The following is a 16,237-nucleotide window of genomic DNA, read 5'->3' as shown; positions in this document are numbered from 1 at the left end:
GTCCCTTATTATGAGGCGAGTCTTGCGAGGAAAAGTTTTGGTAAGGCTGTCTACTTGGTTTGTTGTGAGAGGTTTGTAGGTGTCTGCATTGAAAGCTTTAGCAGAAGACACGAACATCAGAGTCACCACCGCTGATAAAGGAGGTGGTGTCGTAATCTTGAACATTAACGACTACAGGAAAAAAATACTCAATTTATTTAATGACCCAGACACCTACATACCTCTCACAACAAACCAAGTGGACAACCTTTCCGGGCGGGTGGCAGGCGATTATCGGCAACAACATCCTTAGGTTCTTGACTGAAAGATACACAAGGTGTGCTGCCCTGTCCTCTCGGGTCTGTCTGACGGTCTGTTATGGGAGGCGGCGGTTGCTTAGGGGTGCCGTAGCAGGACAATCCAGTAGGCAGTGTACAGGTGGGAGCTCAACCATCTTCTCACAGTGGGCGCACTGCTCCCTTCTTCGTTGCTCGACGATATGCGCTGAGGTCATGAACCCAAATCGTAGTCGGTGTGGGGACACACGTTGCTCTCTAGTTCGCGGTTGTTAGGTAAGACACATATGCAACAGTTAGACAACTTTATTCCGAAACGTTTCGCCTACACAGTAGGCTTCTTCAGTCGAATACAGAAAGTAGGCAGGAACAGTAGAGATGTGAAGACGATGTAATCAGTCCATCACCCTTAAAGTCGTAGAATTTGAGGTTGTCAGTCCCTCGGCCTGGAGAAGTTCAGTTCCATAGTCAGGAACTATCTGAAGATCAAGCGACAGTGCGGAGACTTAAATACTGTCGGAAGGAGAGGTGCAGGGTAGTAGTAGTAGTAGTAGTAGTAGTAGTAGTAGTAGTAGTGAGAGGCAACTGAGAGGTCATGTCCCTCTCAGATCCAACCCTTCTCACTTGAAAAGCTTGTCCAAGGTGTTTTCTGTACCAAGATGCCACGTGTTGCAGTGTCTGACAAGATGAACATCAAAATGGTATACAATACCGACAGGTTGTTAGGTAAGACACATATGCAACAGTTAGACAACTTTATTCCGAAACGTTTCGCCTACACAGTAGGCGAAACGTTTCGGAATAAAGTTGTCTAACTGTTGCATATGTGTCTTACCTAACAACCTGTCGGTATTGTATACCATTTTGATGTTCATCTTGTCAGACACTGCAACACGTGGCATCTTGGTACAGAAAACACCTTGGACAAGCTTTTCAAGTGAGAAGGGTTGGATCTGAGAGGGACATGACCTCTCAGTTGCCTCTCACTACTACTACTACTACTACTACCCTGCACCTCTCCTTCCGACAGTATTTAAGTCTCCGCACTGTCGCTTGATCTTCAGATAGTTCCTGACTATGGAACTGAACTTCTCCAGGCCGAGGGACTGACAACCTCAAATTCTACGACTTTAAGGGTGATGGACTGATTACATCGTCTTCACATCTCTACTGTTCCTGCCTACTTTCTGTATTCGACTGAAGAAGCCTACTGTGTAGGCGAAACGTTTCGGAATAAAGTTGTCTAACTGTTGCATATGTGTCTTACCTAACAACCTGTCGGTATTGTATACCATTTTGATGTTCAGTTCGCGGTTGCACTAGGGGAGATGGAGACTCCCGGCATGTTACCAGATAATACCACCGGCGAGACTTTGAGACGGATGGGACCGACCTTGAACGCAGGGCTACCCTGACTACAAGATGTACTGTCTGGTGAAGGCTGATATGGACAGTGGCACGCGGTTGTATGTCGTAGGTGGCCGTCTTAAAGGCCTCGTCTGATGCGTCGTTGCCTGGAATGCCGACATGGCTCGGGATCCACTTGATATTAGCGCACAGTCCTTGCTTGTTAAGTGTCTGAAGAGTCCTCTGTATTGAGATTATGAGATGTACGTTGTCCCTTGGCTCGCTGTGCTGGAGTGCTTATATCGCAGATTTGAAGTCAGCATGAATGACTGGAGGGTGCTGGTGTTCCTGGATCACATATTACAATACCTGCTGGATGACGTAGAGCTCTGCTTGCAGAATGATACAGTGATCAGGGAAGTGCCACCCAGAACCTGGGTGAAGAGTGCATGAATATATATATATATATATATATATATATATATATATATATATATATATATATATATATATATATATATATATATATATATATATATATATATATATATATATATATATGGTGGAGAGTCAGGTGGAGAACTCTGGGTAGGTTGGATTTGAGACGGACCACTTGTCAGGGAAGGCTGGCAAGGTTCCCAAGTGACGCTCTAGACCACTCGACCATAGATACCTCAGAAAGCTAGGCAACCTTGTTTAAAAGCCGTTGGGAGATACATGGCATGTAAACAAGGCTACCCAGCTTTTTGAGGCATCTGTGGTCGTGATCTAGAGCGTCATTTAGGAACCTTGTTAGAATTCCCTGACGTGGCTTCGAATCCTGCTGACTGCGATCTTTTTCTGTATATACCCGTTTATTTTTGCGTAGTGCATTTATATATATATATATATATATATATATATATATATATATATATATATATATATATATATATATATATATATATATATATATATAAAATACAGGGAAGTACCACCTCTATAGCTGGACTGGGGACCCTCATCCTCAGAGAAGACAATAAACGTACCTCAGGGAAAACTCAAGATTCTCCCCGGAGCTGTTTGAATATTTTCTTCTACCACCCCCTATATTTTATATTCTAAGTGAACATTTATTAATAAACAGAATACATTTACAGAAAACACAAACATGAATACAATGGTACAATGTATTAAAGATCATGAATTTCCTCCAGCTCCTCCGAAGCCGGACACGAGCCAAGTATGCAGCAATCATTTCCCCTCTGGATGGCCACGCTGAGGCGCTGGAACATGAAAGTGGCTGCCCTTGGGTCCCTGGTGGTGTCGATGAGTCTGGAACCCAATTCTTTAAGGAAACGTGGCATTTTTTCCCCATGATCCCAAGGTCTCTGATTCCACTGGGACAAATTGATACTGTTGGCTTATGTCCCTGTACTTGCATATATATATATATATATATATATATATATATATATATATATATATATATATATATATATATATATATATATATATATATATATATATATATATATATATGCAATAAGATCACAGTAAACAGGTGATTTCAGAATATGCAAAACAACCACTCTGAAAGAATAGAGAAATTCCAAGCGCTTTCGTGACTACTCAGATTATCAAGGAACTATCCTTGATAATGTGAGTAGTCACGAAAGCGCTTGGAATTTCTCTATTCTTTCAGAGTGGTTGTTTTGCATATATATATATATATATATATATATATATATATATATATATATATATATATATATATATATATATATATATATATATATGCAAAACAACCACTCTGAAAGAATAGAGAAATTCCAAGCGCTTTCGTGACTACTCACATTATCAAGGAACTATGAAAGTGAAGCATCCAAGGAAGCTATATAAGGGGTCCGGCCAGCACCTCACTATCAGATCCCACAACGGTTAAACACGTGACGCGCGGCGAGCCAACTTGGATAGGTCCTTTGCACAACTCACCCCCAAGCTATTTATTTGTCAAGTGTATTATTAAATTCTTCCCAAATTCTATTAATTATAAATGGATCTAATTTATATAAACCAAAGGAAATATTCATATTATTGTCAAAACTGCTTTTTATGAAACAAGATTCAATTATATTCCTGTCGACCATGGACTTGCTTGATACTACTTTCTCAACTTTTTGAAAATCAATTGGATGGTTAAAATCTCTTACATGAATAAATAGAGTATTGGAATCTTGTCCAGTTCTAATGCTATATTTATGCTGTTTTAATCTTAGTTCGAGATTTTTACCAGTTTGACCGTAATAAACTTTATCGCAAATTTTACAAGGAATCTTATAGACACATCCATCAGCATTTTGGGGGGAATTCTTTATCAAAAGTTTTTTTACTGTATCAAGATTTTTGAATACAACTTTAATATTAAAAGTCTTAAGAAGAGAAGGCATATCAACCAAGTTTTCATGGTAAGGGAGAACCAACATATTTTTAGTTGAATAAGGCTGGTTGCTCCTTTTTGGATTATAAAAAGTGTTTCTAGCAACTTTAAAAGATTTATCAATTACATTTCTTGGGTATTTTAAATCATTACCTATTTCATAAATTTTGGATATTTCCTCATCTATGAACTCAGGACTACAAATTCGTAAAGCTCTCAAAAACATTGATGAGAAAACAGACAGTTTGACTCTATCTTGATGCGAGGAATAATAGTGGACATAGGAACAGTTATTTGTAGGTTTTCTGTAAATTTTAAATTTGAATTCATTATTACCCTTAATAATTAAAACATCTAGAAAAGGCAATGAGTTATTTTCTTCAAACTCAACAGTAAAGTTTATAGAATGGGCTAAGCTATTTAATTTTCCAAGAAAATGGTGTATATCTACATTTTTGGGCATAAGACACAAAATATCATCAACATATTTGAACCATTTAGCTCTATTAGGGAGGATTGTGTTAAGCAACCTTGTTTCAAAAAATTCCATGTATAGGTTACTAAGAACAGGTGAAAGAGGATTTCCCATTGCCATACCAAACTTCTGAGTGTAAAACTTATCATTAAATACAAATTTTGCATCAACAATGCAAAGTTTAATAAGTTTAATGATAGTAGGAACTGGCAATGGTAAATCATAGTTAACGAGTTCTTCAGATAAGAAACTTAATAAATCATCAACAGGAACTTTCGTAAACAAGGAAGTAACATCAAAACTAACCATGTTAAAATCATTTAAGTCAGTCAAGGAGCTTAATTTATCATCCAAGTCTATGTTGTTTTTAACATTAAAGTTAGAAATTTTGCCAACAATAGGGCTCAAAATATCAACAAGCCATTTGGATAATTTATATGAAACTGACCCTATGGAGCTAATAATTGGTCTGACTGGATTCCCTGGTTTGTGTGTTTTTATTAGTCCATACATGTAAGGTAAAGATGGATTAGTGGAAGTAAATTGTTTGACTAATTCATCTTTGCCTTTCAGTAGAAGTTTTATTGTTTTATTGAAATTGCTGTTAACGGTTTCTAGGGGATTTTTCCTAAGTTTAGAATAGGTTTCAGTATCATCTAAGAGATTATTCATTTTTTCTTGGTAATCATTTTCTTTCATAATTACTATTGCATTTATTTTGTCTGCTTTAGTAAGGCGCAAATTTTTATTGTTATTAAGTGTATCATAAGACTTAAAGAATCTTTGAGGGCAATTGGGAATGTTTGGTTTTAACATAGAGCTGTATACCATTCCTTTACTAATATTAATTTCATCAGAGGATAAATCAGAAAATTTTTCAAAGTTACAAAAGGCTTTTGCAATTTCAACATTATTAAGTTTTTTTGAAGTTGCAAAACTTAGGCCAAAACCTAGAGCAGCAGTTGTATGTTTGTCTAAAATTTCATCTGATAATAAGTTAATTACAAAATTGTTATTAGCAAGCTTTGTCCAATCACTATTTTCAATTAAAATGTCTAATTTTCTTTGTAGTTTGCTCTTGAGTTCATTACAAATTCTTCTGAGTTTATTATAGCAATGATCCAACATACTGTGTTTCCATTCTGATGGAATGGCCTGATTAAAAGAGTATTTTTTGTTTCTCAATATTTTGAATGCTTCCTTCTCCTGTATTTTAGTTATTTCAATATGTTTCTAGGTTTTGGCCTAAGTTTTGCAACTTCAAAAAAACTTAATAATGTTGAAATTGCAAAAGCCTTTTGTAACTTTGAAAAATTTTCTGATTTATCCTCTGATGAAATTAATATTAGTAAAGGAATGGTATACAGCTCTATGTTAAAACCAAACATTCCCAATTGCCCTCAAAGATTCTTTAAGTCTTATGATACACTTAATAACAATAAAAATTTGCGCCTTACTAAAGCAGACAAAATAAATGCAATAGTAATTATGAAAGAAAATGATTACCAAGAAAAAATGAATAATCTCTTAGATGATACTGAAACCTATTCTAAACTTAGGAAAAATCCCCTAGAAACCGTTAACAGCAATTTCAATAAAACAATAAAACTTCTACTGAAAGATGAATTAGTCAAACAATTTACTTCCACTAATCCATCTTTACCTTACATGTATGGACTAATAAAAACACACAAACCAGGGAATCCAGTCAGACCAATTATTAGCTCCATAGGGTCAGTTTCATATAAATTATCCAAATGGCTTGTTGATATTTTGAGCCCTATTGTTGGCAAAATTTCTAACTTTAATGTTAAAAACAACAGACTTGGTTGATAAATTAAGCTCCTTGACTGACTTAAATGATTTTAACATGGTTAGTTTTGATGTTACTCCCTTGTTTACGAAAGTTCCTGTTGATGATTTATTAAGTTTCTTATCTGAAGAACTCGTTAACTATGATTTACCATTGCCAGTTCCTACTATCATTAAACTTATTAAACTTTGCATTGTTGATGCAAAATTTGTATTTAATGATAAGTTTTACACTCAGAAGTTTGGTATGGCAATGGGAAATCCTCTTTCACCTGTTCTTAGTAACCTATACATGGAATTTTTTGAAACAAGGTTGCTTAACACAATCCTCCCTAATAGAGCTAAATGGTTCAAATATGTTGATGATATTTTGTGTCTTATGCCCAAAAATGTAGATATACACCATTTTCTTGGAAAATTAAATAGCTTAGCCCATTCTATAAACTTTACTGTTGAGTTTGAAGAAAATAACTCATTGCCTTTTCTAGATGTTTTAATTATTAAGGGTAATAATGAATTCAAATTTAAAATTTACAGAAAACCTACAAATAACTGTTCCTATGTCCACTATTATTCCTCGCATCAAGATAGAGTCAAACTGTCTGTTTTCTCATCAATGTTTTTGAGAGCTTTACGAATTTGTAGTCCTGAGTTCATAGATGAGGAAATATCCAAAATTTATGAAATAGGTAATGATTTAAAATACCCAAGAAATGTAATTGATAAATCTTTTAAAGTTGCTAGAAACACTTTTTATAATCCAAAAAGGAGCAACCAGCCTTATTCAACTAAAAATATGTTGGTTCTCCCTTACCATGAAAACTTGGTTGATATGCCTTCTCTTCTTAAGACTTTTAATATTAAAGTTGTATTCAAAAATCTTGATACAGTAAAAAAACTTTTGATAAAGAATTCCCCCCAAAATGCTGATGGATGTGTCTATAAGATTCCTTGTAAAATTTGCGATAAAGTTTATTACGGTCAAACTGGTAAAAATCTCGAACTAAGATTAAAGCAGCATAAATATAGCATTAGAACTGGACAAGATTCCAATACTCTATTTATTCATGTAAGAGATTTTAACCATCCAATTGATTTTCAAAAAGTTGAGAAAGTAGTATCAAGCAAGTCCATGGTCGACAGGAATATAATTGAATCTTGTTTCATAAAAAGCAGTTTTGACAATAATATGAATATTTCCTTTGGTTTATATAAATTAGATCCATTTATAATTAATAGAATTTGGGAAGAATTTAATAATACACTGGACAAATAAATAGCTTGGGGGTGAGTTGTGCAAAGGACCTATCCAAGTTGGCTCGCCGCGCGTCACGTGTTTAACAGTTGTGGGATCTGATAGTGAGGTGCTGGCCGGACCCCTTATATAGCTTCCTTGGATGCTTCACTTTCATAGTTCCTTGATAATGTGAGTAGTCACGAAAGCGCTTGGAATTTCTCTATTCTTTCAGAGTGGTTGTTTTGCATATTTTGAAATCACCTGTTTACTGTGATCTTATTTTATATATATATATATATATATATATATATATATATATATATATATATATATATATATAACTTATGTATATACCCATGATGATAACTTACGGTTATACCTTTGATAATACGTCTTGCTTATGTACCATTGATGAGACAAAGGTACAGATCACTAGATCCTTTATGCAGAATTCAAGAAAGTATTCAATACTTTTCAAAGGTCACCCAAAGTGGGATCATAAACACACTGATTAGGTTTGAATCCAACTCACGAGGCTGTATTCGTGAGACTGGACTCGGGAGGTTGGACTCGTGAGGCTGGACTCGTAAGGGTGGACTCGTGAGACTGGACTTTCGAGGCAGGACTCTAAAATTCTCTCAGTCGATACGAGACGAATATCAAAGAGTATTACCTTGACCTTCCCTAAGCCTCATTAATACCTCAGTTGTCTCAGTGACCGTCTCTTCCTGGATCCAGTCCATGATGTTGTCGAAGGACTCTTGATTTGAGAGGGTTGGATCTTCCCTTCCTTGGATCATATCCGATTACCTCCCATTCTCTAGGGGACTGTATAACTCCTGTGGGCTTAGCGCTTCTCTCCTTGTGAACATGATTGACGACCAGAGGTCAAAGGAGGCGAAAACACTGACGTATTAAGGTATTATAAAATTGTCTAAACACGCAGGTCGCCACGTAAGTCGTCATGGAGGTCGTGTAAGACGACCTTGTTTGTCGTACTCAGACGCACTACGACTTTAACAATTCCAGGAATCGATCAAGAGAAAACAGAAGTCATACAACAGTGACTCAACGAGAGAGAAAGAGGACGTAGAGGAGGCGTACGTTATATCAGAGCATAAAAGAGAAGTAATGACAAAATAGAGAGAAAAGAGAATAATGTAATGGTTTAAAGGAGACATAAGAATCACGTACAGTGCATGAGGAATCAACTTATAATTTATGAATAGGCTAGTTGGTAAATGAGATTTATAGCATATCAACTCACGAGGGTCATTAAGGCTGCGTGTCACCTGTTCAACGCGTCAAGAATATATTTTAATGGGTAAAAATAGGGATTAAAGTGAACTCTTAGTACATATACAGTATATATATATAACAAGAGACACACACCTTGGTGTATGTATCCTAAAAGGAGAACAGGTCGAGGCTGGAGTAACGTAGCAGCACACTGCAGTCACACTTAATTTTGCACATTAAAAAAAAAAACGAATGCCACACGTATGTAAACAGTTGTTACTGTAGCCTTGTTATGTTACTAAGATCACTGTAGCCACACACTACTGCTGTGATGCTTTTTGTTAATAGAAATCTGTTCTGGTTCCCAGACCAAGAGGCTGACCATCAACAACAATTACAAGACCAGTCGTGAGAGGGAGACCAAGGACCAAATTCAGGCTTGCAGACCTTCCACTCCCACTCCCTCAGCTACTGACGTGAGTATACTAGTTTTCTCAATCAGCTAACGTAAGCATACCTTAGTACAGTAGATGAATAAGACACATGTATAGAACCTGGATGTCTTTACTGACGAGATGTTTCACCGGCACAGCAGGCTTCTTCAGTCTAATAATATAATTAATGCAGTGATACTTTAAAGACACATCACCACCTTGAAATCTTGGTACACAGGCTATCTTTCGCAGTTTTTTTCTTTTTTTGCCATCCGCTGACCCAGCTTAGGCATGACTTCCTTCCACTGTCATTAACTGCTACACTTTTCTAGCTCCAGTATATACGTCTCCATTCTCATGCCTTTGCTTTAGATAGCTCAAGGCTATGAGACTGAACACCTATCATGGCTAAAGGAGTGAACACCGTATACCAAGGCTAGAGGGCTGAATTCCCTATACCAAGGCTAGAGGGCTGAATTCCCTATACCAAGGCTAGAGGGCTGAATTCCCTGTACCAAGGCTAGAGGGATGAATTCCCTGTACCAAGGCTAGAGGGCTGAATTCCCTGTACCAAGGCTAGAGGGCTGAATTCCCTATACCAAAGCTAGAGGGCTGAATTCCATATACCAAGACTAGAGGGCTGAATTCCCTATACCAAGGCTAAGGGACTGAACACCTATAAAGACTAGGGGACTGAATACCTGCTGTGCGGGCGAAACGTTTCACCAATAACGATACCCAAGTGATGCACATGTGTCTTACTCATCAACTTGTCGACATTATACACCTTTAACGTACTGATGCCTCAGTAGCATGATAGATAACAACTTGGCTTTAATACGAGGTGAACAACCTAGTTTTGGTAAGCCAGCACTTGCGTGGTCACTGAGCGGGTTATCACCTGTCAAAGACACCTGTCAGAAGATTGTTTCCTGACGACAGATCATGACTTCCCTGACAGCAACCACTCAAGAAGGTACTCCTGCCACATGAGTTTGAAACAGAAGCCTATTAAATTTTTAGCACCTTGGCAGGATCGCCGATATTTCCGTCTCATACACACGTCAGATGGTCAGGTCAGTCTCACAGAATGCTGTGAGTGTCCCCGTGACTGCTGTGTGCGTGTCCCCATGATTGCTGTGTGCGTGTCCCCGTGACTGCTGTGTGCGTGTCCCCATGATTGCTGAGTGCGTGTATACTATTCATTAATTCTTATCTTCACTAATTACGAGATAAATTCTCTTGGTCGGCTTATAATTTACAACTGACGAATTTGGTGAGTCAGGCTGTGTGTGTGTGTGTGTGTGTGTGTGTGTGTGTGTGTGTGTGTGTGTGTGTGTGTGTGTGTGTGCCTGCCTTTGTGTGTGTGTACTCACCTAATTGTGGTTGCAGGGGTCGATTCATAGCTCCTGGCCCCACCTCTTCACTGGTTGTTACTAGGTCCACTCACTCCCTGCTCCATGAGCTTTATCATACCTCTTCTTAAAGCTATGTATGGATCCTGCCTTCACTACATCACTCTCCAGACTGTTCCACTTCCTGACAACTGTGCCTGAAGAAATACTTCCTAACATCCCTGTGATTCATCTGAGTTTTCAACTTCCAGTTGTGACCCCTTGTTGCTGTGTCCCATCTCTGAAACATTCTGTCCCTATCCACCTTGTCAATTCCTCTCAGTATTTTATATGTTGTTATCATGTCTTCCCTATCCCTCCTGTCCTTCATTGTTGTAAAGTGTGTATGTGTGTGTGTGTTTAAAAGGGTCGATTTGATAACCCTTAGCCGGCTTCTTAAGCTGCTTTGACCGCCATTAATAATTGCGTGTTCTTGTAAGAGCTCTGTGATACCTACTCTTGTAAATGTATAACTATGTAATTTTCGTAACTGTTTAGATTTTGTAAGTACCTAACTCTTGTAATTACTCGTAGATTCTCGCTCAACCACTACCTAACATTTTGTACATTCCACTTACCTACCACCTCAAGACTGAGAAGTACTCCTCTTACATCCTTATGATTTACCTGTTGTTTAAATTCTCATTTGCCCTCTGTTCTCGCTGGCTTTCGCATTTCTTTTAATCTAATTGTTCTCTGTCCCCCTCCCCTACCTAACGAGTCAATTTAGCTACATTGTTTGCAGATGATCCCTCTCCCCAAGTGGGTTCAGATAATGATGATATATTCTTTTTTCTAGTAATTTACAAGGTCTAGCGTTGTATTGCCTACCGTCATTTGCGCTGTTGTGTTGCGACAACAAAAGCACCTGAGAATGTGGGGACCTGTAGATTACTTGTTAATTGTTCTGTCCATCGGTTTACTTGGTATCTATATTTATAAAGAAATAAACTGACCTTGAAGACTAGTCAGTTTATTTTTTTATAAATGTAGATACTTATATACAGCTCAGGACACATATTAAAGGAAACATTTCGCCAGGAGTGGGTTTATCAGTAATGAAGAGGGCAGTCGTGGCGAAATGTTTCCTTTAATAAATGTCCTGAACTGTACAATATGTTTTTATCCATATCTTCAGTTATCATAACATTTGCATCCATTATTTCTTTATTGAAATCCCCAAATACAATGATCTGTGCTTTTTCACGGTCACCTTTTATTAAGAGTTTTCTTAATATATCTTGTATGTCCTCAAATTCTTATCTGTCTGTGTTTAGAAGTGGATTGTATGAATTTTCATATATTTTTCATCTTTGATCTGGCTTTCCACCGCAAGAATTTCGACATTATTATGCATGTTTCTGATTTTAATTACAGTATCCTGAAGTGATTCTTTTGCCAGATTGCTACATCTCCTCCATTCTTCCCCATTGTGTCTCATCGCAACATAGTAGTTACCCTTCAAATGCTGTCTCATTAATAAGAACGAAATTTTCCATTTTAGTACGATTTTGACAGTTTTATTTTTCTAAGACTGCGCCATGTTTACAGTGGTGGCGCCGAGTGACTGGGGACTTACTTACCCACCAAAAATATATCCCCTCAGCCTCGCAAATAAATATATAGTAATAATAAGAATAACACTGCTGCAAAACAATTCTGCTAGCCTCCAGTACAAAAATTCTGGCGTCGCCTCTGACATTTTATTGTGGCAACGTTTCGCTCTCCAAGAGCTTTGTCAAGCCGTTACAAACAACACAACGGCTTGATAAAGCTCCTGGACAGCGAAATGTTGACACAATAAAATGTCACATTAGTTGCACTTGTGTCCTTTTACTTTATTTGTCGGTAATTCTACCAACATTAATACACTCTTGTACAGTATTTCTAGTGTCTTAGCAGAACGAGTGTTTTTTTTAATCTCGCTTCTTTTGATAGTTTCTAAATATGCTATTGTTTTTATTCTTTCATCCTTAGAGATGGTGTGAACTCAGTTATATGGCTAGCAAGGACCTTATTGCTTGCGTAAATGACTGACTGAACATCTTTTCCCCCAGGAGGGTTACTTCGACCAGGACTGCGACATGGTGAGCAGTCAGGTTGAGAGCGGTCATGCAGGACCCGCCTGCAGCAGCACCACCACCACCACCAACAGTAACAGCAGCAGTAAAGCTAGCTTCAGTTCCACACACTTGCCAGGAACTGCTAATCACCACCCTTCCTTAGCCACCAACCTCGGAGATCTTGAAGTGGAGGAGATCACCTCATAGTGTTCCCCGTCCTCCAACATTGGTCTCCACCACAAGTGCAGAATGAGGGAGATCTTCCCATTGCGTCCATCATCCACCAGAGTGCCAGGCAAACTGAGCGAGACATTTCTGGCATGAAGGTGGCTCTCGACTAGACGTTTAGATAGTGATCACTGATGGAAGCCCTCCAAAAATTTTCTGGCTATGTACTATGTAGTTGTTAAACTTATCAAATGTAAAATAAACACAGAATAAAAATAAATGAAACAAATAGCAATGTGTAAAGGATGCGCGGGGGGGGGGGGGGGGTTAGGTCCCTTTGAGCTTAAGAAGCGGGTCAAACGTAATCAGGAGTTATTTATCTCAGTGTATTTACACCGACACGGGAGTTGAGTATCTCAGTGTAATTACACTTTAATCCCTCTTTTAGGGATTGAAGTAACCTCGACTAGTGGTGTACAGGAAAGCATGCTGCCGTAATGACCCTTGTTTGGGCGATAGGCTTTAAAATTTAACTAGTAATTCTCAGTTGTCGATATTCTTAAACTGAAATTAAAACTCCGACAGTAGAGCATAGGTCGAGGACACTTCCTGTACAACACAGGTCGAGGACACTTCCTGTACAATGTACAACACAGATTGAGGACGCTTCCTGTGCAACACAGGCTGAGGACGTTTCCTGTACAGCAGGTTGAGGACGATTCCTGTACAACACAGGTTGAGGACACTTCCTGTACAACACAGGCAGAGAACACTTCCAATCGAATGTAAATAATTCGAATCGTAAATTGTATCATCTGCAAAACTCACAATAATCAATGAACAACAGAGGCTGGAACACGCACGAGAGAAAGGATGTATATGTATGATGTATAAGATGTATATGTATGATGTATAAGATGTATATGTATGATGTATATGAGTGATATATGTTTCTCCAATAGTGACGTCTCGTATTTAATGAGTCGGTTAAGTTACTTAACAACTTCAAAACATCAAGATTATTATAATTTGTTGAATATATGAGAGTGAGTGAGGGTGAATGAATGAGCACACTCATCCCTGTAAGTATGGATGGATGAGTGGGTCGATCTCAGTGTAGTGGACTTCAAAGTTCAAGGCTGCCAGTGTGTGTCAGGACCACTACAAATACCACTACACCAAGGCTGCTAGAGTGGGTCAGGACCACTACACAAGGCTCCCAGTGTGTGTGTCAGGATCACTACATATCACTATACCACTACACCAAGGCTACCAGTGTGTGTCAGGACCACTACCAACACTACTATACTAAGGCTTCTAGAGTGGGTCAGGACCACTATCACCATCACTGTACCACTACATCAAGGCTGCCAGTGTGTGTCAGGACCACTGTCAACACCACTCTACCACTACACCAAGGCTGCTAAAGTTGGTCAGGACCACCACCACCGCTACACCGAGGCTGCTAGTGGTCGGGACCACCGCCAACACTACACCAAGGCTGCTAGAATGGGTCGGGACCACCACTATACCTAGGCTGCTAGAGTGGGTGATGACCATCATCACCACTACACCAAGGCTGCTCGAGTGGGTCAGGACCACCATCAACACTACACCAAGGCTGTCACAATGAAAGACCTTCACCACTGTGAAGGCAACGCCCTTTCCTGAAAAGCCTTGGCGTGTATTGGGTGCCGGAAGTGCCAAATCGCCACTCTGATGGTCATGCAATCGTTCCTTCAAGGTTAGGTACCGCTGAAGGGCTGCTGATCTAAGGAATGGGAGACACCCTTCCCTTCCCTAGATTAAATCTGATTATTATAATTCCCCGTTTCTCACGTGAGCTCTACATTTGACTCCAGTAATTATGTAGAGACGTAAAAGAGAAGTATTATGAGCACAGGTCGCATGACACCATGTTGGAAGGTGTCAGTACCCTTAGTACGCCAGATGCCGACATGTGTTGTACTTGGGTAGCTCAGTGGTACAGCCTCTCACTCATAACAGGGGGACCCGGGATTAGTTTGAGTTGGGGGTGTGATGTCTCGGCACGTCTCCTAATACCTGCTGCCCTCTAACAATAAAAATAGTTAGCCGACTGTCGTAGGTCGCATCCTGAGGAAGAGAACCTATGGACTACAGTGGAAATAAGCCACGTAGGCTTTCCAGGATTATTCGTCTTCTTATGTAGGGTTGACACACGCAGACACAACCCCCCCTCCTTACCAGGGTTGGAACAAGAACAATGGGACGTGCTTAGAACAGTAACAAGGGGCATGTGCTTGGAACAATAACAAAGGGGACGTGCCTGGAACAACAAAGGGGGACGTGCCTGGAACAAAAACAAGGTGACGTGCCTGGAACAACAACAAAAGGGTATGGCTGGAAAATACACACCCTAACGAGCCATAAGTAAACCAGGACACACTTCTTAAACACAAGAGTGGTAAATAAATTGAATAAACAATGCAAACGGACTCAATACAAACTTCACAAATAGATACGACAAGGACATTTCACGCCAGTCGATGGTAAGAGGCTGGACCTGAAATTAAAATATCCAGTCTCAAGAGATGCACTGCTAAAAGCTCACAACTCCTGTACGAGGAGGTTTAGGAAGCACTAGGATAACCTCCAGCCTAGCTGTAACACACCAGTGATATTTCCCCCTGTGACGAGAAAACTAAAGAAAGTTGTATTAGTATCTCCTATAATGTCTTATTTAATAGGTTAATGTTTTCCTTAGGCCAAATCCACCTGATAGCAGATATATGGTGATCTTAAAATGTATTATAATTGACTATGAAGTTTCCGTGATGGGGTATTAGGCTTTCATGTCTCTCTCTCATAATTACTGTGGTAGGTTAGCCTGAGTATATTATAAAAAACAAGACGTTGTGTAATATATTTTGTACCATTGTAATGTTAATATGTATTGCCCAGTAATAATAAGAATAATAATAATAATAATAATAATAAACATTTTAATTTACCTTAATATGTGTAAATGAAAAGAAAATACACAGAGGTGTATTCTCATTGTATATACACCAAGAAGTGTGACTATATATATATATATATGTGTGTGTGTGTGTGTGTGTGTGTGTGTGTGTGTGTCGTGCCGAATAGGCAGAACTTGCGATCTTGGCTTAAATAGCAACGCTCCTCTTGCCATATAGGGCAAGTAAAAATTTGTGTATGCGATAATTTCGCCAAAATCATTCTGAACCTAACGAAAAAAATATATTTCACTGTGTTTGTTTAGTATTAAATTATTGTAAACAAATCTAAAATACATTTAGTTGGGTTAGGCTAAAATAATTTGTTCTTGTTATAATAAGGTTAGGTAAGTTTTCTAAGTTCCTTTTGGTGCA

The 16,237-nt window shown here is 38.6% G+C and overlaps 1 protein-coding gene across 1 annotated transcript in view; it reads left to right on the top strand.

The window, feature by feature from the left end:
- Window positions 1-15,843, top strand: part of LOC128700008 (uncharacterized) — a 36,135-nt gene extending 20,292 nt beyond the window's left edge. The window contains exons 3-4 of the mRNA XM_070098751.1: window positions 9,173-9,280; window positions 12,690-15,843. Of these exons, the coding sequence (XP_069954852.1) occupies window positions 9,173-9,280; window positions 12,690-12,902 (321 nt within the window). The 3' untranslated portion in view covers window positions 12,903-15,843. The remainder of the gene's footprint in view (window positions 1-9,172; window positions 9,281-12,689) is intronic.
- Window positions 15,844-16,237: the final 394 nt, after the last annotated feature.

This window comes from Cherax quadricarinatus, chromosome 64 (genome assembly GCF_038502225.1).
Source record: "Cherax quadricarinatus isolate ZL_2023a chromosome 64, ASM3850222v1, whole genome shotgun sequence".
NCBI lineage: Eukaryota > Metazoa > Arthropoda > Malacostraca > Decapoda > Parastacidae > Cherax > Cherax quadricarinatus.
This window is presented reverse-complemented; position numbering and strand designations above follow the sequence as displayed.